The sequence below is a fragment of the Onychomys torridus genome, chromosome 2 (assembly GCF_903995425.1).
Source record: "Onychomys torridus chromosome 2, mOncTor1.1, whole genome shotgun sequence".
Taxonomy (NCBI): domain Eukaryota; kingdom Metazoa; phylum Chordata; class Mammalia; order Rodentia; family Cricetidae; genus Onychomys; species Onychomys torridus.
Window position 1 is genome coordinate 143,946,597 of NC_050444.1, and position 23,067 is coordinate 143,969,663.

General features: G+C 44.5%; 1 protein-coding gene across 4 annotated transcripts in view; it reads right to left on the minus strand.

The window, feature by feature from the left end:
- Zcchc17 (zinc finger CCHC-type containing 17) overlaps positions 1-23,067 on the minus strand; it is a 49,164-nt gene that overhangs the window by 3,635 nt on the left and 22,462 nt on the right. For all 4 annotated transcript variants that reach the window (XM_036178466.1, XM_036178464.1, XM_036178463.1 and 1 more), the window contains 4 exons: positions 17,919-18,019; positions 16,516-16,607; positions 9,861-9,961; positions 7,719-7,864 (listed from right to left, as the gene is read on the minus strand). In XM_036178466.1, coding sequence (XP_036034359.1) covers positions 7,719-7,864; positions 9,861-9,961; positions 16,516-16,607; positions 17,919-17,999 — 420 coding nt within the window. In that variant the 5' untranslated portion in view covers positions 18,000-18,019. The remainder of the gene's footprint in view (positions 1-7,718; positions 7,865-9,860; positions 9,962-16,515; positions 16,608-17,918; positions 18,020-23,067) is intronic.

Below are 23,067 nucleotides of genomic sequence, written 5' to 3' on the forward strand. Positions count from 1 at the left end.
GCCAGCATCCTGCAAGCCTGGGTGATCCACCAGGTGCTGCAAGCTGCCTTGTGGTGGAAAGAAGAGCGAGCCGGTGTCTGTCACACAGACCTAGCCCCAAGTTCTACCTACTACTACTCTGCTGCCTTGACAAGTCATCTCACCTCCCTGAAGTCTAGCTGCTGCAGATGGAAAACAGGTAAGAATAGCATCCATGTCACATGGCTGTGATGATTCAATGAAACAGTATCCATGGCGTGGAGAAGCTGGAAGGACTGTCCCAGACTATAGGGTAGGGTTGAAATCTGCGTGTCGATGATGGGAAGGAAGTAGCTCCTAAGCAGAGCATGGCCCTCCATGGACACGACAGGAGGCCTCACAGTATGGTGGTCAGAACAGCAATCTTAGAATAAGACAATTACATTTCAGCTCTGCCACATGAGTCACCATGTGTCACTGGGACCAAGGACTTGTTGAAACAGTACTTACTTTGAAAGAGGCCATGAGGGTAAGTTCTAAACCTGGCACATTACAGGCATCCTGCAATGCCTAACAGCTTCCTTTCCACCCAGTGCTGGGAACTGAGCCCACAACCTTGTGCAGAGCAGGCAAGTGCTCTACCGTGGACTATGTCCCCACCAACTACAAGTACTATCTCTTATTTCAGTAACTCTCAGGGTCTTCTCACAGTCTCAGCAAAGAAGCAGAATGAACAAGTTAAGGGTTTTTCAATAATTCACAGAGATCCACCTGCCTCTCTGCCTCCTGAGTGCTGGGATAAAGGTGTGTGCCATCACCTGGCTCAAACTTGACCCTGAAGGCTTCCTAGTGTGTCACTGTGATCTTTCAGTTCCACTCCTGATGCCATCTTTACCGGTCCCTTCCCTACCTTACATCCAATCTCTCAAGGATTCTGTCCACTGCCTCCAGAGTCCACCATCAGCTCCTTCTCATCATCTCTACAACTGTTACTCTAGTCCGGGTCCCAGTGACCTCTCCTCTGGATTAGCAGTGTCTGTCAACCTGCCCACTTCCAGCCTTACTTTCTGACCAGTTTCCGTAGAGGAGCCAGAACAATCTTCTTAAAAAGGAAGGCAGAGAGCCGGGCGGTGGTGGCACACACTTTTAATCCCAGCACTCGGGAGGCAGAGCCAGGCGGATCTCCGTGAGTTCGAGGCCAACCTGGGCTACTGAGTGAGCTCCAGAAAAGGCGCAAAGCTACACAGAGAAACCCTGTCTCGAAAAACCAAAAAAAAAAAAAAAAAAAAAAAAGGAAGGCAGAGGTAGATGGATCTCTCTGAGTTTGAAGCCAGGCTGGTGTAAAGACTAAGTTCAGCCAAAGCTAGTGAGACCTCATCTCAAAACCGTCAGAGCATGCCATTGCTCTGCTGAAAAGCTCTACGTAAGTAGAAGGCCTTACAACCAGGGCCCTCCGTGGTCTCTACTCCCCCCCTCCCACTCTCTCTCTCTTATTCTGCCCACACTGGCTTCCTCACTGCTTCCGAAGTGTGCCAGCTCACTCCCAGCACCCAGCTACTGCACCGCTGAAGCCCTCTCTCCACTCAGCTAGGCCATTTGCTGTCCCACTTCAGATGAGTGTACTTATCCAAATAATACTTTAAAAATTTTTTTGAGACAGGACCTTGCTATATGCAAACCAGGCAGGCTTGGAATCCTCCTGCCTCAGCTTCTCATGTGCTGAGATCAATGATAGTTCATAAGAGTGGCTTACCCACATAGCGCCCTATCTAAAATGCCAAGACAGGGTTGGAGTGTAGTTCAGTGGCAGAGACTTGCTTACCATGCACAAGGTGCTGAGTTCAAGCCCAACACCACAAAACAAACCCTCAGACTGTTTTCTCCAGGGCATTTGCACTACTTGATATATTCATATCAAGCAGTATTTGTTTACCAGGTCCTTGACTATCACCTCCATTAAGCCACAATGCATGTTCTTCATTTTGTACCTTGGTGACTAGAATAGAGGTACATTGTGTGTGTGAGGGGGAATGGTGGAAGGTGATATTTTATCACAGAAGTGGAAATAAAATATCTGGGTGTGGTGGCTCCATTTGTAATCTCAGTATCTGGTATATGGAGACAGGAGACAGGAAGACCAAGTATTTAAGATCACACACACACACACACACACACACACACACACACACACACACACCCAGAGAGAGAGAGAGAAAGAGAGAGAGAGAGAGCAAGAGAGCATGAGCGAGCTCTCAGCAGGTAAAGCACTTGATGTACAAACGTGGTGACCCGCCTACCCCTTTTCACTGAGCATATGTGCATTGAACTCTTGTCCTTACCCACACAGCCATCGTGTATTGGTTTAGCTTTGTATCCAGTGTATTCAGGACAGACAGAACATGGCAGTGTAAATATCCATCCCTCTCTAAACTGACTGAAGGAACCCAAGGAGAAATTGGGGTCTAGCTCCCCAGAATCAGAGGATGCCTGTTACATGGCACATATTTACTGTTGTAGCACGCGACATCCACATCTTAACTCCCTGCCGTTCCCTAGTTCCTCCACTTTGCGGGGCAATCCCTGGCTCACAGGCCTAGTGTTAAATATGTTCCCCAGAATACAGAAGCCAGACACTGAAGCAGGCTTGAGAAGAAACAGGCAAGGTCCAACAGCTTCTGCTTTGGACTCTCTGGCTGCAGTCCAGAGTGGGCTTGACTCCACTGCTTCTCTTGGCCTTTGAGAGCCAGTGACCTCCTTGGGATGAGTTTCTCTCCTCTATTACCATACATACCTTGGCTGGTTATCCCTCTCCTTAAGCAATTAGCTGATTGAGTGCTGTGACCTTTAGTTCATGTGAGATGCCTACCACACATAATCATTCCTGTTACCCACTCATCAATTTGACAGTGTGGATGGCTGAACACACACCCTTCAGATCAATCTATTCAGTTCTGCATGTGGCTCCAGAACTGTGAGTACTAGAGCAGTGTCCAAGTCAACAGACATGGACTCTCAAAGTCCATTTCTTACTGGAAAGGAAAGGTCGTCTGCTATGGGGATCCGAGCTATGGAGAGGCTGTGATGGTGGCACTCAGGAGGTGAGGCAGGAGGATGGTAAAGTCAAGGCCAGCCTTGATACCCAGTATCCAGGAGGAGGAGAGAAAGGGAAGAGAAGAAGAGATTAGAGAGTAGAAGAACAGAAAGGAGGACTCCTGGAACTTGGAGACCTGAACCTGATTTACACTAGGTATAGAAATAAATCAACAGGCAATACTACAAGCTAAAGGCCTCTGGTTACAAAACAAAAACTGGGGCTAGCTTAGCGGGTAAAGGTGCTTGCTTCCAGCCCTGATGGCCTGAGTTTGGTATCTGAGATCTACATGGGAGGAGAGAACAGACTTCTGCAAGTTGTCCTCTGACGTCCACAAGAGCAAGACATGACTTGTTATCCCTCCCCAAATAAAGAAATAATTCATTTAAAAATGCTTCTTTTTAAGAAACTGGCTAAGCTATATCTTTAATCTCAGCACTCAGGAGGCAGAGGCAGGTAGATCTCTGTCAGGGCTGGAGAGATGACTCAATCGTTAAGAGCAGTGGCTTTTCTTCCAGAGAACTTGGATTCATTTCCCAGTACCCACTTGTCTGTCAGTTCCAGGGCTTCTAAAACCCTCACATAGACATACATGCAGGCAAAACACCAATGAACTAAAATAAAAATAAATTATATATTAAAAAAGAAAAGAAAACAAAAACAAATAAAACCAACCAAACAAATATGCATGCAGGCAAACACTGATACACATAAAAATAAATCTTTAACATACACACATACATTCACACACACCAAAAAAACAAAACAAAACAAAAAAACCCAACTGGCTAAAGGTGAACTTAGTATCTTGTTATATCAAGTGACTAACACTCTTCTGGATACATGTGAGGCAGAAGCAATATAATTTTAAGATGCTTAAAATATGCCCTCTCCAGGCACAATTCCAATGCCAAGAGTACTCAGGAGGTTAATAGGAGGATCACCAGTCCATGGCTAGCCTGGGGTACAAGCAGTCAGAGAAGAGGAGGAGGAGGAGGAGGAGAAGTAGTCGTCATTGTCGTAGTAGAGAACTTTTGGCAGGACCTAGGAACTAAGTGAATGTGAGATAGAGAATAAAGTAAAGGCATATGGCTTCTCTCTTAGGAGGGCATTATTGCTAAAACAAGGGACATAAACAGAAGTATGGTGATATTTTATTTGTACTGAAATGTGATTTTATATGTATGTTAATAAAGTTGCCTTGGGGTCAGAGCAAGCCACAGCAGAAGCTGGGTGGTGGTGGTGCACACCTTTAATCCCAGCACTTGGTAGGCAGAGCTAGGCGGATCTCTGTGTGTTCAGGGATACAGCCCAGCATGGAGACACATGCCTTTAATCTCAATACCGACCATAATGACCTGGAGGTCTGTACAGACAGGCAGTGATGAGGAGGTCATGTGGTTGGGTTTACAACCAATGAGAAGGCAGAACAGAAAGTCTATAAAGAAAAACACACAGAGAGTAGGTCTCTCACGGAGAGGAAAGACAGAAGCAGCAGTGAAGGGTAAGGTTTTCAGCTCTTAGCTATTGCTCTGACCTCTTGGCTATTAACTCTGTATTTGGCTCTGTGTTTCTTATTTAACAAGACATTACATCTACACAGAAGGGCAGAAACAAGAGTGGTATGTGTATGTGTGTTGTCAAAGAGCTCATAAAAGATTATGGGGCCAGTCGGTGGTGGCACACGCCTTTAATCTCAGCACTCGGGAGGCAGAGGTAGGCTGATCTCTGAGTTCGAGGCCAGCCTGGTCTCCAAAGCAAGTTCCAGGAAAGGCACAAAGCTCCACAGAGAAACCCTGTCTCAAAAAAAAAAAAAAAAAAAAAAATTATGGAATGTAGGGGTTAAGAGATGGATGGTTCATTGGTTAAGAGTACTGGCAACTCTAATAGAAGACCCAGGTTCAATTCCCAGCATCTACACAGCAGCTCACAAACATCTGTAACTACAGTTCCAGGGGATCTGACTCCCTCTCTGGCCTCGGCTGGCACCAGGCACACACATGGTACACAGACATACATGCAGGCACAACCCCCATAGACAATAAATAATAAAAACATAACACCCCCCAAGAGATCAGAGATTGCGGTAGTGTATTTAAGAGTGTTAGACCTAGGAGCTGTAATGAAGAAGCACTCCAGAGGTGGAGGCAGGCAGATTGTTCAAGGTCAGCCTGGACTACATAAAGAGTTTGAGCTCAGTCTGAGCTATGAGATTATGTCTCCAAAAAAGAGTCAGTATCAATTAGGAACTGACTTGTCATCACTTTCTATTTTGAGGAGCTGGGCATCACCCCACAGGGAACATTGCCAAAGATCACAACAATCCCACTCTGCAAATGAAAGAACTGTGGTTAGTTTAAACTTACCTAGCCAGTCATAAGCTCCCAAGGACCTCAAACTAGGTTTGAGAGACTCAAGCCGAAGCCTAAAGAACTAGGGAGGCCCCAGGCCAGGAGTATGGAGAGAATGTACACGTCAGTGACTTTCATGTTACTTGGCTAATTCTTCTAATGCTGTAACAGGCCTTTCCCTTACCTACAAAATGGAAAAACCCTTCACTGTGATGATGCCACTGAGGGAAAAGATTACAGCAGAACCTTTCACCTCTAAAGATTGCAATGCCTGATACAAAATGACCACTTAACACATTTTTAAAAAGCTGGGCACAGTGGTTCACACCTGCAATCCTAGCACTCAGGAGACTGAGGCAAGAAGATCACTGAAAGTTCAAAGCTAGCTGGAGCTACAGTGTGAAACTCAATCTTAAAAAACACCAAAAGCTGGTTATGGTGGTGCACATCTGTAATCCCAGCATTCAGGAGGCAGAGGCAGGTGGATCTCTGGTGAGTCTGAGGACAGCCTGATCTACAGAGTTCCAGGACAGCCAGGGTTACATAGTGAGAAATCCTGTTCTCTCCCACCTCCCAAACAACCACCACAACAGAAAACAAAACACAACAAAAAACCAATGAAACAAAACAGAAATATCCTACAAGTTGGGGAAACGATTATTGGCTGACCAAACTCCAGCACAGTCCTTTGACTTCTCTGCATAGCATGCCACAAATCTACCTTCCTTCTGTACCACAAAAATCACTGTGCTCTGAGCAGTAAAAGAGGGTAACGCCAGCAGACAGGGGTCTTCTCCATAGATGGGAACAGGAAGTACTTCCTTGAAGACAATTTGATAAACCTAGCAAGAGTCTTAAAGTCTTTCTTTTATTAATTTTATTTAGTGAGTTATTTTGCCTACATGTGTTTATGTGTACCACATGCATGGTTGTTGCCCATGAAGGTTAAAGAAAAAAAAGGCATCAGATCCCCTAGAACCAGAGTTATGAATGGCTGTGAACCACCATGCAGGCTCTGGGAATCAAACCCAGGTCCTCTGCAGGAGCAACAAGTGCTCTTAGCCACTGAGCCATCTCTCTAGCCCCAGGAGCCCTAAAGTCTTAACTCAGTATCTTTGTTTGCTTTTGTTTCTTTTCTTTTAAGACAGGCTCTCTATGTAGCCCTGCTTTTCTAGAACTCTCTATGTACATACACAGGCTTCACCAAGACAGAGTCACAGTCTATAACCCTCAAATGTCTGTAACTCACTATGTATCCTACTGTGGCCCTGAGCTTGTCACAATCCATCTTCCTCTGCCTCCTGAAAACTAAGATTACAGGTGTGAGATATCACACCTAGTTCCCTTAACTCAATTAATTCAGCTCTTATCCCATGAGTCATCTGTCCAGACCCTCCCCTCTTTTGAAAAGATTAATGTATTTTTATTTTATGTGTATGGATATTTTGCTTGTATATATGCACATGCACCACATGCATGTAGTGCCCTTGGAGGCCAGAAGAGGGTGTTAGATTTCCCTGGAACTGGAATTAGAGGTGGTTGCAAGCCATCATTGGGTATGGACAACTGAACCCAGGTCCTCTGCAGGAGCAGCCAGTGCTCTTACGAACTGAGGCATCGTCCCAGCCTTAACTCAGTAAGCCTAACCCAGGGACATATTCAGAGAAAAGTAAGGAGGTATAGCCAGCATTTTAGTTGGAAGTATTAAGTGTAGAATAATATTAAAATAAATTAATAATTACAGCCAAGCACAGTGGCACACCTGGGAGGAAGATCAAGTGTTTAAGGTTCCTGAGATGTGTGTGTGTGTGTGTGTGTGTGTATCAACTTTGAGGCCAGCCTGGACTACAACTAATTAACTAAATCAATCAATAATCAATCAATCAATCAATCTTCATAGTCACTGAGTGAAATATTATGTGGCTTGTTTGTTTGTTTTTTGAGACAGGGTTTCTCTGTGTAGCCTTGGCTGTCTTGGAACTCACTGTCCTCAAACTCAGAGATCTGCCCATTATGTGGTTTTTAACATCAAGTGTTTTAAGAACATTTAAGGATAATTAAAAATAAGAAAAATGAAAAAAGTAGGAAGTAAACTACACATACAATGATCATAATTTTATATTGTATGTATATGCATCTATTTATATTGTTAACTAGGAAAAAGATTACAGTATGCCAAAACTGTGTATACAACTCTCTGGAAAGATTATGAGAGCTTCCTTTTTTCATTTTTCACTATTTCAAAAATGCTTACACAAAACATTTATATTTTAATACTGACAAAAAAATGTGATAAATAAAAGTAAGCCAGCTCTTACCTTTTTTCTTTTTCTGGAAGAAGTCTTTGTGGGATCAGGCTTCTCAATTCCTTCTTCCTTTGTCTCTTCTTTTTCCTCTTCCTCCTCAGGGATCAGAGAATACTTGGTTCCACCTGGCTGCATGAAACAGTCTTTTGCAAAGTGGCCTGTGGAAAAGAAACAAAGCCTAGAGAGGAAGGAGCTGCCCTCTTGCACAGGTGGATGCCTTCCAGAGCTCCTGACAGGGCCACTGCTTCAAAGATATTACTACCGAGTTATCAGAGTGGCGTTTCTGCCACCTCAAGGTGGCAATGCTCACTCAGTTCGAGCCAGGCGAGCAGCTGGTGTTAGAGCTGCGGGAGGCACTGGTGCTGCTTTGGAAAAGGCAGAAGATACAAGCAAGCAGGCTTGTGCTGCCCTCCCTTAGCAATGGGGCTTATTAATTTTTAAAGATCTATTTTGGAACTTACTCCTGACAATGCAAGGCTCCTCCAGAGAGCAGAATGCTTAACAGAGGGAACTGAACTGCAGGCCAAGCCCTAAAGGAAGATAGCTGGCAGGAAGTGGGTACTCACATCCAAGCCAGCACACACAGAGACAGGCACAGACACCCAGGGTGACTGAGAATTCAGACTGTCAGGTCTGGCAAGGGCCTTAGAGATCGTGAAATCCAACACCCTGCATCTGCATCAGATAGGAAGGCCTAGAGCGAAGTAGCTCAGGGTCAGACAGCAGCAAACACTCAGCTCAGGCTGGCTGTTTCCCCCTTTTGTGCTGCTTTTGATACACCAAAGTCAAATACCTTCAACCTGACCTTCGCTGGCTGGGTAAAATTCTACTGCTTGCCTCTCTGCTCTCTGCTCTGTGGGGCATTAGGTAGATACAAGTGAAGGGGCTCCACACTGAGCCTGTGATGATATTGAGGGTCCCTTTTGTTGTTTTGAAGATGAGTTGGTTTTTTGCTTTTGTTTTTAAATTTTACATATACATGTGAATCTGTGTGCAGGTCTGTACTCATGAGTGCAGGTGCCCGAGAGGGTGTCTGACCCCCTGAAGCTAGAGCTACAGGAAGTCTCTAGGGCTCTTCATCTCGCAAGCAGGAAAGCAAGTGTGAGGAGTGACTAGAGATTTAATGTGTTTGCATTTGAGTCTAGAGGTTAGATGGGGCCTGGGAAGAGGGATACAGCACAGTTTTCTAAATACCAAATATTCAAATACTACCACAATTTCCTCAAGGGCTATTGCTTCTCTCACTGTTACATTATCCTTCTCTATATATATTAATAAAAAATAGGGCTTAAAACCTCACAAATTCAGGCTGGAGAGATGGCTCAGCAGTTAAGAGCACTGGCTGCTCTTCCAGAGGACCCGGGTCCAATTTCCAGCATCCACATGGCAACTCACAACTCTGTAACTCTGTAAGTTACAGGATCTGACACCTTCAGACATACATGCTGGCAAAACACAAATGCACGTAAGATAGATAGATAGATAGATAGATAGATAGATAGATAGATAGATATGAATGGATAGATAGATAGATAGATAGATAGACAGACAGACAGACAGATAGATAGACAGACAGACAGACAGACAGATAGATAGATAAGAGCCCCACAAATTCAACCAGGACACAAATCTGTGCCCAGTCACTGCAGAAAAATGAGCAAAGCATGAAGGATGGAAAGCTAGGGAGAAGAGGTGACAAATTGAGGTCACTCTGAAAATAAGAAGATGGCAATCTCTCTCATTATAGCTCTAATAAGGGAAGTCAGGCTGAAAAGCTTTTAATATTTGAGTAAGACTAGAAGAAATCTGAGGAAATGGAGCCAAAAGGAAGTGACAACCCTCTATCTTTATGACAAAAAAAGGACCCTGTATTCAGAATTCTGAACTTAAAGAGATGAAGGAGGAGGAGGAGGAGGAGGAGGAGGAGGAGGAGGAGGAGGAGGAGGAGGAGGAGGACAGATCTCATTTGGATCCTTAGGGAGTGTATCTCCACGTCACTTAATTTCTACAGAGGAGTAACTGTACTTAGAGATCAGTGTGGTGGAGGACGGTGTGAGAGTGCGTGAGCAGCAGCCAACTGAAAGCCACACTGAGCTAAACCAACATGGTCTCCTTCAGCCGGGGGAAGAGACAGGAATGACAGACTTCTCATACCTTTGCAGCCACACTTCTTGCAGACAGTGTTCAGGACAGCCTCAAGGGTGATCTTCTGCCCAGTGTAATCCTGGAAGGAGCGCCTCCGCCTCTCTTCTTGCCTGTAATGAAAGAGATCCTGACCACTGGCGCTTTTCAGAAGTGGCCAGATATCTTACAATGTAATGCTGCTTGCTGGTTTTCTGTTTGGTTTTTGGCAAGGAAGTGGGAAAGAGAAGAAAAGCACTGGGCAGAACTAGACAGTGAAATAGCTCCCTCTTTTTTTTTTTTTTTTTTTTCTTTCTCATTTAGAATAAGCTTTGTTTTTGTTTTGTTTTGGTTTTTCTAAACAGGGTTTCTCTGTAGCCCTGGCAGTCCTGCAACTCGCTCTATAGACCAGGCTGGCCTTGAACTCACTGAGATCTGCCTACCTCTGCCTCCCAAGTGCTGGGATTAAAGGCATGCGCCACCACTGCCTGGCTATTCCTGACACTTTTAATGAACATATAAAAGACACACATGGAAGGCACTTATAACAAGTATACACTCACTTAGTTTTCACAGTCTGAACTTCCCCATATAACCAGCACTGGGGTTGATATCTTAAAACAGACATCTCAGCCCAGCAGCGGTGGTGCATGCCTTTAATTCCAGCACTTGGGAGGCAGAGACAGGCAGATCTCTGAGTTTGAGGCCAGCCTGGTCTATCAAGTGAGTTCCAGGACAGCCAGGGCTATTATATAGAGAAACCATCTCGAAAAACAAAAAACAAAAACCAGTCATCTCCTGCTCACTGCTAATCATCAAACCTACTCCCAGAGTAACCGCCATTCTTTCTTTGAATACAAAATCACTTTTCTCTTTACAGTAGCTGGTAATGATGGTACACACCTATAATACCAGGACTGGAGAAGCTGAAGAAGAGTCTCCCAAGTTCAAGACCAGCCTGAGCAATTTAGCAAGGCTCTGTCTCAAAATAATAGCACCTGGGGCTGGGGATTTAGCTCAGTGGTAGAGTGCTTGCCTAGCAAGCGCAAGACGCTGGATTCAATCCTCAGCATACAAAAGTCCTGATTGCAACTTTCAGTACCAAAAGAATTATCTATGCGCGTGCGCACAGACACACACAAAATGGATACATTCTGTATAGTTCTACTGTTTGTGAAACATATCCACATTGTTGTCTATAGTTAGGAATCATTTATTCTCATTGGTATATGTTATTATTTTGCTGTTGTCAAAGACAAGCTAGCCTTGAACTTACAGAGATCCACCTGCCTCTATTGGAACTGAAGGCATGTGTCACTATGTCCAGAGAAACATGTGGCTAATGTGACTAACGAATTAAGATATTAAACTGAGCTGGAGCACTCTCGAGGATTAAGAGCACTTTCTGCTCTTCCAAAGGACTGGGGTTTGACTCCTGGCACCAAAATACTGACTTACAACCATCTGCAACACCAATTCCAGGGGATCCGGTTACCCTCTCCGGACTCTGAGGACACCAGACACAAGTGGTACACACACATACATGCAGGCAAAACACCTATACAGGTGAAATAAAAATGAAAATAAAACAAAACAGATATTAAATTTCACTTATTTCTACTTTTTGAGACACTGAGAACTGAACCTAGAGCTTCCTCCATGCGAGGCAAGCACTTGGCTGCAAGCTTCACCCCAGACCCTTTTACTCTTTGTTTTGAAACAAGTCTCACTAAGCTGCCTGGGCTAGCCAGGGTTACAGGTCTGCAGCATCAGACCCAGTTCTTAAATTTTACTTAATTTTCATTAATTTACATTTAAACAGCCCCATGCTATCTACAGCTACCTAGGTAGACAAGCATCTAATTTAAGTTCTGAAAACGTTTGCACAAATGTCAGGCCTTTGCCCTAGAAGAATGTAAATGCATAGAGTCAATTATCTGGTATGGGTTATAGAAATGGGCCCTTTCAAAACAAAGCCTGAAGAATAAAAGCCAAGACAGGCATTTGGAAACATTGAGCAAGTCACTTCCTTATGGGTTTTCAGGAGTGCTAATTTGAAGGCTTCTTTCTTTCTTTCTTTCTTTTTTTTTGTATAGTTTTTGGTGCCTGTCCTAAAAATTCACAGAGATCTGCCTGGCTCTGCCTCCCACATGCTGGGATTAAAGGCGTGCGCCACCACCGGCAAAGAGCATAGTTTTAAGTGGCCCTGAGCCAAAGCTTAGACATATCGTTATAATCAATCCCAATACTCTGGGATTCTAACACATCACGTGCCTGACCAGACCTCCCACATAACAAGTGTCTCACCTTCAGCTCTCACTTTCTGCCCCCTTCTGTGTTGGTCAGGCTTCACTGTAGCTCACATAAAGCAATGGTTCTCAACCAGTGGGTCAGGACCCATGGGAAAGAGTTGCTCACTCTCAGTAGTCTCCATTCTTCTGTGTTTTTTCATTCAGTCCACCCAAGTTAACTAGTGAGTGCTATGTGCCAGTGTTAGTACTGAGGGGAGCAAATGAACAAAGAGCACGTGCCTAGGATGTACAAGGCCTGAGGTCCAATCCCCAGCACCACAACAAAATGCTGGCTCGGTCAGGAGAGGACAGCTAGCGGAGGCCGGAGGAGACAGACTTGCCTGGTCACCTCTTCCACACACAGGAGCCCCTGATGGGCTGTGCCTTTCCTAAAGTCCTTTCACTTCCCGAAACACCATTCCTTTTCCTGCTACGTGAAAATACCATATCCACTCCTTAAGACGTAGTTCAAATGTCACCTCTCTGAACAGAGGACCTGCAAGAAACTCCTCCTCCTCCTCCTCAAGCTGCCTTGTAATGTTGAACAGATAGTAAATGAATGCTCTCAAGAAAAGAACACTAGCTGAGAAGTGGCACTGCCAGCCTTCAATCCCAGAGACAGGCGGATCTCTGAGTTCAAGGCCAGCCTGGTCTACAGAGCTCCAAGATAGTCAGGGCTACACAAAGAAATCTTGTCTTGAAAAACAAAAAAGAAAAATAAAAAGAAAGGAAGGAAGGAAGGAAGGAAGGAAGGAAGGAAGGAAGGAAGGAACCCTAAACATTGAGCACTACAGGAGGCAAGGAGGGTAAGGCAGGCAGGCACCTGTGCTCATGAGCCATACACATTCTTTCAACAGAAAAAGTGTGTCAGTCTCAGTCCTGGGAAAAGCAAAGAGGCACTTAAAATAATGTCCAACCATAAGTAGCTATCTATACTAAGTGTTTATGACAGACTTGCCATTAAGATGGCTGCCTGCTAATAAGACCTTTCTTCGATGATTTGGTCATTTTTATTACATTTACTGTGTGTGCACACAGTACATGTGTAGAGGGCGGAGGGCAATTTGTAGGAGGCAGTTCTTCCTTCCCCAGCTGGGTCTCAGTAGTCCTTTACCCACTGGGTCATCTCGACAGCCCTCATTCTGTTATTTCTGAGATAGCTAACATTATTTTTGTTTTATAGAAAGAAAAAAAAAAGCTGAGTTTATCAAGATTAAGAATCTGTGACAAGCCAGGCAGTGGTGGCGCATGCCTTTGACCCCAGCACTCAGGAGGCAGAGGCAGGCGGATCTCTGTGAGTTCAAGGCTAGCCAGGTCTACAGAGTGAGTTCCAGGACAGGCAGGGTGGTTACACAAAGAAACCGTGTCTCGAAAAACCAAAGGCAAAAAAAAATCTGCAATAGACCTGCCTGATGTCACTTGGGTCAGGTGGGTGGAAGCTGGGTCCTCAAGGCCTGGGCTGGTTGAAGACATTCACATGCTCTTAACTGCTGAGCCATCTCTCCGGTACCCAGGAATTCACAGCTGTTTTTGTTTTTGTTTTTGTTTTTTTTTTTTTTTGAGACAGGGTTTCTCTGTGCAGCTTTGCACCTGTCCTGGATCTCACTCTGTAGACCAGGCTGGCCTCGAACTCACAGAGATCCGCCTGGCTCTGCCTCCTGAGTGCTGGGACTAAAGGCATGTGCCACCACTGCCCGGCTCGAATTCACAGTTTTTTAACAAGTCTGAAAAGCACAGGATTCTTTGTGAAAAGGTACACTGGATCAGTAAATGCCAAACTTCAGCATTTCTGAGTTGAGTTATAAGAGATTACCACTATAACTGACAAGTGTTTTACGAATAAGCAGACCTCCTACAAATACATCAATATTTAGAACTAAACTACAGAAATATGAAAGGCTTAGTCTCACAGTGGCGAGCAGGGTATTTGCTTTAACCCTGGGTCCTACACCAAAGTATCTGGCCCATAAATCTGCCACACAATCTCCAGCTACAATCTAGAAATATGAAGGGAAACAGGAGATGATGCTTAACTCACAGGTTAGTGTAAAAATGAGAGGCACTGATGTACACCTGCCTTGTGTCTGCTACACAGTATCTTCTCAATAAACACTACCTCCCTTCTTGTTAAATAAATGCCTTTGTAGCTGAAGCAAATTTTCTCAAAACTATAAACATAAGAGCTTCAATTTTTTTTTTTTTTTCTGCAAAAAAGATCTCATTCAAATTATATTCATTACTCTTTGTGGGTATGTTCCCAAGCCAGGTTCTCAATATGTAGCCCAGAATGGCCTCAAGCTCACTATGTAGCTCAGGCTAGCCTTTCTTTAACTTCATATCCTCTTGCCTTAGTCTCCCAAATATACTGGGATTATAGGAATGTGCTACCACATCTAGTTTATTTATTAATCAATGCTATTGCTGCCAGAGAGAAAGAGCATAATGTTTAACATCAAAAATCAATGAATAATAGCATGGTTAACCTGAAGATAAATGTATGATTTAGTTGACTTGCTTGAAACACTGGAAATAGTTAATAATCCTCTCAAGGGATTTTGTGTGTGTGTGTGTGTGTGTGTGTGTGTGTGTGTGCACAACTTTGTGTAATTGGGTCTTTCCTTCGATCTTTACATACGTTTCAAGGACTGAACTCAGACTGGCAGGTTTTCACAGCAAGTGCCTTTATCCAGTGAGCCATTACAACCACCACCTCCACCACGACGTAAGGGGTCTCAAAGAGTATGCAACCTTGGGTTAGAAATTCAATGAAGAGGCAGGAGTGGTGGCACAGTCTTCAGTACCAGCACCTGGGAGGCAGAGGCAGGAGAATCTCTGAGAGCTAGAGGTCTACCCTGGTATACCAGTGAGTTCCAGAACAGCCATGGCTTATGTTGAAAGACCCTATCGCAAAAACAAATCAATAAAGGGGTTAAGGTAGTTAATAGCAGTTTCCCTGGAATTGAAACATTCCCCAAGAGGCTCATGAGACTCGAGGTAATGTCCTTATGTTTGGATGTCTGGGAAAGCTGAAAGGTACAAGATTCTCAAAGACCCCTCCCCAGCTTTACAGAGACAGCAAACAGCTGCTGAAGAGGAGGCTCTGACCAGCAGAGCTGGGGAGGAAATCCACAGACCTGGGGCTGAGAGCTCCAGGGTTACATTTCAGTTGCGCTGTCACCAGGGTTGGGGTGGGCTTTGCAGCAACACGGTTTTTTTGTTTTTTGTTTTTTTTTTCTGAGGATCGAACCCTGGTCCTTGAGCTTGCTAGGCAAGCGCTCTACCACTGAGCTAAATCCCCAACCCAACGCGGCTGCTTTGAACCCAACCCTGTCCCTAGAAAGGAGTCCTCACCCACCTCCTGTTTGTAACCCCAGAAAAACTTGCTGGTTCAGTCAGACTCAAACGTAGTCATTACTCTGGTCTGCTGTGGACTCCCTTTCTGGGTGGTATTGCATTGGTGCGTGGCATCTTCCCAGAAAAGTCTCTCACAAAACAGAGGGCTTACCAGGAAAAAGTATTTCAGCCAGGCATGGTGGTGCACGCCTTTTAACTCAGCACTTGAGAGGCAGAGGCAGGTGGATCTCCCTAAGTTCAAGGCCAACCTGGTCTATGTAACAAGTAGCAGGCTAACAGGGGTTCATAGAGACCCTGTCTCAAAAACCAAACACCTCTCCCCTCAAACAAAACAAAACAAAAGCACTTGCCTGAAAAAGTCTGAGGCCCTAAGTTTTACCCCCACGCTAGGCCTGAAGGTAGAGGGAGAGAAATGCTCCCACAAGTTCTAACCCCACACATGCCCCCCAATAAATAAATGAATGTAAATTTTTTACAGAAAGAAGTGCAATAAAGGATCTGAGTCAGATAGCCTGTTTTCTGTCTCTTGAGAAATCACTTAGATCAAGAGAAAACCTTCCATGCTGAAGGGAACTGGAGGGTTCTCAGATGAGCCAAGGAAGGTGCTGTGTTCCAAGACAGGGAGGAGTCCCCGCTCCCCACTCCCTGTCTCTCCCTTTCTTCAGAGCCAGTGCTGACACCAGCGAAGGGGTGACAGCACTTCATGAGTGCTGGCTGCTCCGGACTGAAGGAGAGCAGAAGAGGGAGGGAAGGTAACAAACTGCCTTCGAGACGCTCCAGCGCTAGAACAGTGTGTGATCATTCCATCGCCACACAGCAGGCTGTGTGGGGCATGCGCACTGAGCTTCAGGCCACCCAGGCTACACAGTGAGACCCTGCCTCGAAACAGACAAGAAGTGCACTTTACACCTAGAAAAGCCCCAGGTCATCAGTACTGCAGTCCTCACTAACATCACAGCCTACAAAGGGTAGCAGGCCCAATCTGTTCTAATTTACACAAGCTGTACTTGTGGGATTTCAGCTCTTCCAAACCCTTTACCTACTCAATGATAACGTTGTTGGGATCGAGGTCTTTCCCAGTTCCTTGGTTGACAACTTTCATGGAGAGGGACACTTTTATTCTATCATTTTTCATCTGAAAAAGACAAAAGAAGAGTCACCAAAACCCTTGTGTGTGTGTGTGTGTGTGTGTGTGTGTGTGTGTGTGTGTGTGTGTGTAGGGGGTGTTCATGTGGGTGCATGCTGTGTATAGAGGCCAAAGATCAACCTGAGGGGCATCCCTCTGGAACTTCTACCTTGTTTTCTTTTTTAACAAGGCTGGCTGACCAGCAAGTCTCCAGGACTCTCCTGTCCACACCTCCTCAGCACTGGGATTATAGGAGTGCACCACCACACCCAGCTTGGCTGCTGGTGCAACTGAACTCAGGTCTTCATGTCTACATGCAAGCATTTACCAACCAAGCCATGTTGCCAAGCCACCAAACCCCGTAAGTACCTGACTACCAATTTGTAATACTTCAGAGTCAAGCTTGTAACCATCACTACAAACCTCAAATAGACTAAGTGCTAAGTTAAGAACACTGGGAGTACGAAGAGGTAGAAAGGGCAGACTTAATGGAGAAGAGCTATAGGAAACAACCTTCATCCATTCCTATCTTGGAAGTAAAACAGGCCAGGGGCCAGTGAGATGACTCATTGGGTTAAGGTAACTGCTGCCAAGCCTAATGGTATGAGTCCGATTCTCAGGATCCACATGGGGGGGGGGGGGGAGAAGGACATGACTCCAGCAAACTGTCCTTTGATCTCCACATATACTGTGGCCTGAATGTGGGAATAGGCAGACAGACATTAGACACACACACACACCCCTGCCTCAGCTGCTCCAATGCTAAAATTACAAGGGTATGCCACCATGCTCTGGTTCAGTCTTGTAGCTACAAAACCTAACATACTGAAAGCACTCAAATGGGTTTTCAGCTTTTTAATAACTCCAGGACTTTCTGCCTGCCATTCCCTGGTAGAGCACAGAGAGCATGCATTCCTGTGCCTGCACTGCCCATTCCATTAGACGGTGCCAAACTCTAGGAAAAATGACTATGAACTGTGTCCTTTCCATCCTGCCTCAAGCTGAAGTGTACTTGACAAACACTCTCTGCAGCTACGGTAGAGATGAAACCTCCTCCTTTGGTTCTTTTCCTTCTGAACCTCAGGAGGAGAGTTTTATGAACACCCACTCCTACCACACTTCTATACTTCATGTTATTTCTCCTAAATCTGCAGGACAGACAACCAGAAGATTCAAACTCAAGACAGATGACTGGGACAAGATTTAAAAATAAGAATGTCAGCCACCATGAACATTTACACACTCGACGTCATAGAATTCCAATCAAACCTTAGCTTTTTATAAACCTCTCAAACCACATGAAGTTACAGGAAACTTTACCTCTCGGCCAATAAGCTTCACCCACACTTTGTCTCCAACATCTACTATTTCAGAAGGCTTGTCCACTCGACAGGATGACATGTGAGTTCGATGGACCAGACCTGGGCACAAGAAAGAAATAAACATTTATACTCTGAATGAATGGATAGGAAAATATAGGAGCTGGAGAATACAGGAGAAAATTTAAATTTTCGATGAAAATATTACATAGATTAAAAACTACAAACTAAAACAACTTAAGACAATCTTTTAATCTAAGCAACCAACCAACATTGTTTGAATTATTTTACTTTATGTGTATGGGTGTTTTGCCTGCATATATCTGTACACCATGTGCGTGCCTAGTGCCCCAAAAGAACAAAAGAGGGTGCTGGATCTCCTGGAACTGGAGTTAGAGACAGCTGTGCACTGCCATGTGGATGCTAGGAATCAAACTCTGGTCTTCTGGAAGAACAGCCAGTGTTCTAATCACTGAGCTGTCTCTGTAGCCCCAATGAAGATTCAATAACTGCTTGGTTGGGGTACAGCTCCGTGGTAGAACATGTACACAGTATGCACTAGGCTGGGAATTCAATTCCTAGCACCAAAAAATAGAAAAAAAAAAAAAAAAAAAGTAAATGAAACACTATACAGTGTTACCATTCTTCATTTTCTAGATTTCTTTTTAATAACAAAAACGGGAGAATTCCAAGGACTGGTTGATTCTTCAATATGTTGAGCATTTAGCTGCTCCTGTATCAGCTGTACTAATGTCTGTAATTTTTCTGATGTCAAAGGCCATGGTTCCACCCAGACAGGTTTGTCCAGTTGACCATTTTAAAGGTAGGGCTGTTGGTTCCTTTGAAAGATCAGCAGCTGTTGTGCCCTGCCATGCACACTCTGAATGGTCGGTGACTGTTCTTTATAACACCTTTCAATATTTCATGGAAACATGTTAGTTTACAGTTTGTTCTGAGATTGGAGGAATGTTAATCTGGGTAGTCCATTGCTTTAACAAATCATGTCCCCATAAATTCATTGCTATGTTAGCCCATAATGGCTTTAGTTTTTCTCTCTGTCCTTCTGGCCCTATACATTCAACCCATCTCATGAGTTTTATTTTCTGTGATACTGGAGATTGACCCAAGCCTCCTGCATGGTAGACAGGCATTCTACCACTGAGCTACATTCCCAAGCCCCTCAAAGATTTATTTTTAATTATGTGTATGTATGTCTACATGCCAGTGTGCCTATATGTGTGTCTATATATGAGGTGCTCACAGAGGCCAGAAGAAGGCATCAGATCCCCTGGCGCGGGAGTTACAGGCAGGTGTAAGCAACACAATATGGGTGCTGGGAACCAGACCCAGGTCCTCTGCAAAGCAGCAATTGTTCCTAACTGTTGAACCGTCTCTCCAGCCCCATTCATACAGTGCAGATAGAAACTCAAGTTGGCAAAATTCTTTTTTTTTTTTTTTTTTGGTTTTGGTTTTGGTTTTGGTTTTTCGAGACAGGGTTTCCCTGTGTAGTTTTGCGCCTTTCCTGGAATTCACTTGGTAGCCCAGGCTGGCCTCGAACTCACAAAGACCCACCTGGCTCTACCTCCCGAGTGCTGGAATTAAAGGCGTGCACCACCACCGCACAGCTCAAAATTCTTTACAAGACATAAAGATGTTACACCTTTGACTTTATCCTTTGGTGGTGTTTATCTTTAACCTTCTAGGACTTTGCATACGCTGGGCAAACGCTTCTACCACTGGCCAAGGTATTCACACCTTTGATATAAGAATATCATTGGAGTTGCTCCCCCCAAAAAAAAGCAATACAGGTAAAACACCAGTGGAAAAAAACATTTGAGGTATTATTATCTATAAAGTTAAAAATGTAAGAATTGAGCAGGGAGATGGTGGTGCAAGTCTTTAATCCCAGCACTCCGGAGGCAGAGGCAGGCGGATCCCAATGAGACGAGGCCAGCCTGATCTACAAAGCAAGTTCCAGGACAGCCAGGACTTCACAGAGAAACCCTGTCTTAAAAAAGGAAAAACAAAATACAAAACAAAACAATAACGACAAAAATTAAGAATTGTGGCTGAAAAATGGATCAGCAGAGGTGGCTCAGTAGTTAAGAGCACTGGCTGCTCTTCCAGAGGACTCAGGTTCAATTCCCAGCATCCACATGGTGGCTCACAACCTTCTATAACTCCAGTTCCAGAAGCTCTGATGACCTCACACAGACATACATGCAGGTAAACACCAATGCACATTAAATAAAAATAAACAAAGGTACTTTTTGAAAAAAAAAAAAAAAAAAACTGGTCTCATCTGGGTGGTGGTGGCACACCCCTTTGATCCCAGCATTTAGGAGGCAGAGGCAGAGGCAGAACTCACAGAACCCTGTGAATTCAAGTCCAGTCTGATCTACAGAGTGAGTTCCAAGATAGCCAGGGCTGTTACACAGAGAAACCCTGTCTTGAAAAACCAAATAAATAATAAACGATAGATTCTTTAAAAAAAAAAAAAAAAAAAAAAAGTCTATATAGCCAAAACTGGCCTTCTGACTCAACTATAGGTCAGTACCACACACCTTGGCTAAGTACTATTTTTAACATATTAAATTGACAATGATGTCTAGAAAACAATAACCAATATTGGTGAAAACAGAAAAATAAGAAACATCATTAAAGTAAGAATTAACATTAAAAAGTTACTTAACAATAACTACCAAAAAATGATAAACCTGGGAAGGGAGTAGCCCCTGAATAGGAGTAGCACAAGAGTAGGAGTAGCCTAGGAGTAGCCCAGGAGTAGCAGTAGCCCAGGAGTAGCAGTAGCCCAGGAGTAGGAGTAGCCCAGGAGTAGCAGTAGCCCAGGAGTAGCCCAGCATACTTGCCTAACGTGTAAGGTCCTGAGTTTGATCTGAGTACCACAAAAATAAATTTAAGTAATTAAAATAGTTTTAACTTTGGTTGGGCATAGTGGCATACACCATTAATCCCAGCTCTTGAAAGGCAGAGGCAAGTGGATCTCTGTGGGTTCAAGGCTGGCCTGATCTACATAGCAAGTTCCAGGACAGCCAGGGCTATATGGAGACTTGTCTCAAAACACAAAACACATCAATAACTACAAACTTTTTTTTTTTTTTTCGAGACAGGGTTTCTCTGTGTAGCTTTGCGCCTTTCCTGGAACTCGCTTTGTAGCCCAGGCTGGCCTCAAACTCACAGAGATCCACCTGCCTCTGCCTTCCGAGTGCTGGGATTAAAGGTATGCACCACCATGACCCAGCAATAACAAACTTTTTAAAATTAATCTTCTATTATATGTGTACATGTAAGTGCAGGTGCCCGTAGAAGCTGGGATGTTGGAGCTCTGGAGCTGGATGTACAGGTGGTTGAGAAACATCTGATGTTCTGGGAATTGAACTTGGATCCTCTGGAAAAGCAGTTCATGCTCTTAACCGCCAAGCCATCTCTTAAGTCCCTTTAAATAATTTTAAAATACCCCTCTCCTGACTGTTGAAGGTGAATTCCTCTAACAACCTTCTTTCCATATGCCAAGGAAATCCCAAGCTGTGGCACAAGACAAAGTCTAGTCAATCACGGTCCTATATCTTCCTGACTATAGAAATTGGTTAGTTCAGGAAGAGACAAAGAAACCACCAACATCCATCATCTTTCTCAAAAACATTTCTACTAACTACAAAAAGCTGTCAATACCCATCTTGACCAGCAGGTGGCATGAGTCTGTCAGAGGAAAGTAAAGAGGATCATAGCAGAAGAGACAGGGCCTAGGGCATAAACTGAGTTAAATCAGGTCTGGTGGCACTCATTTGTAATCCAAGCACCTGGGAGAGGTCAAGCTGAGGCCAGCCTGGGCTATGTATGGAGACCCTTTCTTTAAAAGCAAAACAAAACAGAAGCATCAGATGCATCTGATACTAACCAAGGATGAGACTAGAAGTCCCCAGCAATACTGGCCAAAAACTTGTGTCTGCCACTTTGTACCAGGAGTTCTGGCTAAGTCTCACTATAACCACATCCAGGAAACTGACCTAAGAAAACAATCAATTTGGATTGTGCTGTGCACCCAGGCTGACCTTTGACCATGAAGCAGACTCATCCACTTGCCTGAGCCCCGAGGAGCTGGGGCTACAGGTGCATGCTGCCATGCCACACAACACATATAGAGAGGGGAATTTAGAAGCACCCTAAAACCTACCACAAACACAGCAATTATGTCAACCTTCGGCAGTCGCTAGGAAAGCCAGCCACATGCCAGTGATTCATTTGGTAGTAAATCTGCCTGGTACTGTGCATATCTAGGATTTTCCACGGTAAGAACAGTACAATACAAAATTATAGGACTACAAAGGCTTGAAATGTTAAGGAATTGCCCAAAATGCTAACAACGAGGATAGTATCTCTGGGAGCTAGTTATGTGTCAACTTAACACCAGCTAGAATCAGTTTGGAAGAGAGAACCTCAACTGAGGGATCCAGGAAGGTGGTCCTGGATGCTGTAAGAAAGCAGACTGAGCACGCCCTAGGGAGCAGGCCAGTAAGCAGCACCCCTCCACAGCTTCAGTCTCAGTCCTGGCCTCCAGGTTCCTGCCTTGATTTCCTTCTGTGATGGAATATAACCTGAGAGTTGTAAACTGAAATAAATCCTTTCCTGGCAGGGTGGTGGTGGCACACGCCTTTAATCTCAGCACTCGGGAGGCAGAGGGTAGGCAGATCTTGGAGTCTGAGGACAGCCTGGTCTGCAAAGCAAGTTCAGACAGCCAGAGCTACACAGAGAGAAACCCTGTCTCAAAAACCACTGGGCTATGGTGACGCACGCCTTTAATCCTAGCACTCGAAAGGCAGAGCCAGGCAGATCTCTGTGAGTTCAAGGTTAGCCTGGTCTACAGAGTGAGAGCCAGGACAGGCACCAAAACTATACGAAGAAACCCTGTCTCGAAGAAACAAACAAAGACCCCCAAACCAATGTCTTAGGGTTTCTATTGCTGGGAAGAGATACCATGACCATGACAACTCAGTAGACCAGGCTGGCCTGGAACTCAGAGATCCACCCGCCTCTGCCTCCTGAGTGCTGGGACTAAAGGCTTGTACCACCATTACCCAGCTGACCACAGCAACTCTTACAAAGGAAAACATTTAATTGTGGTGGCTCAC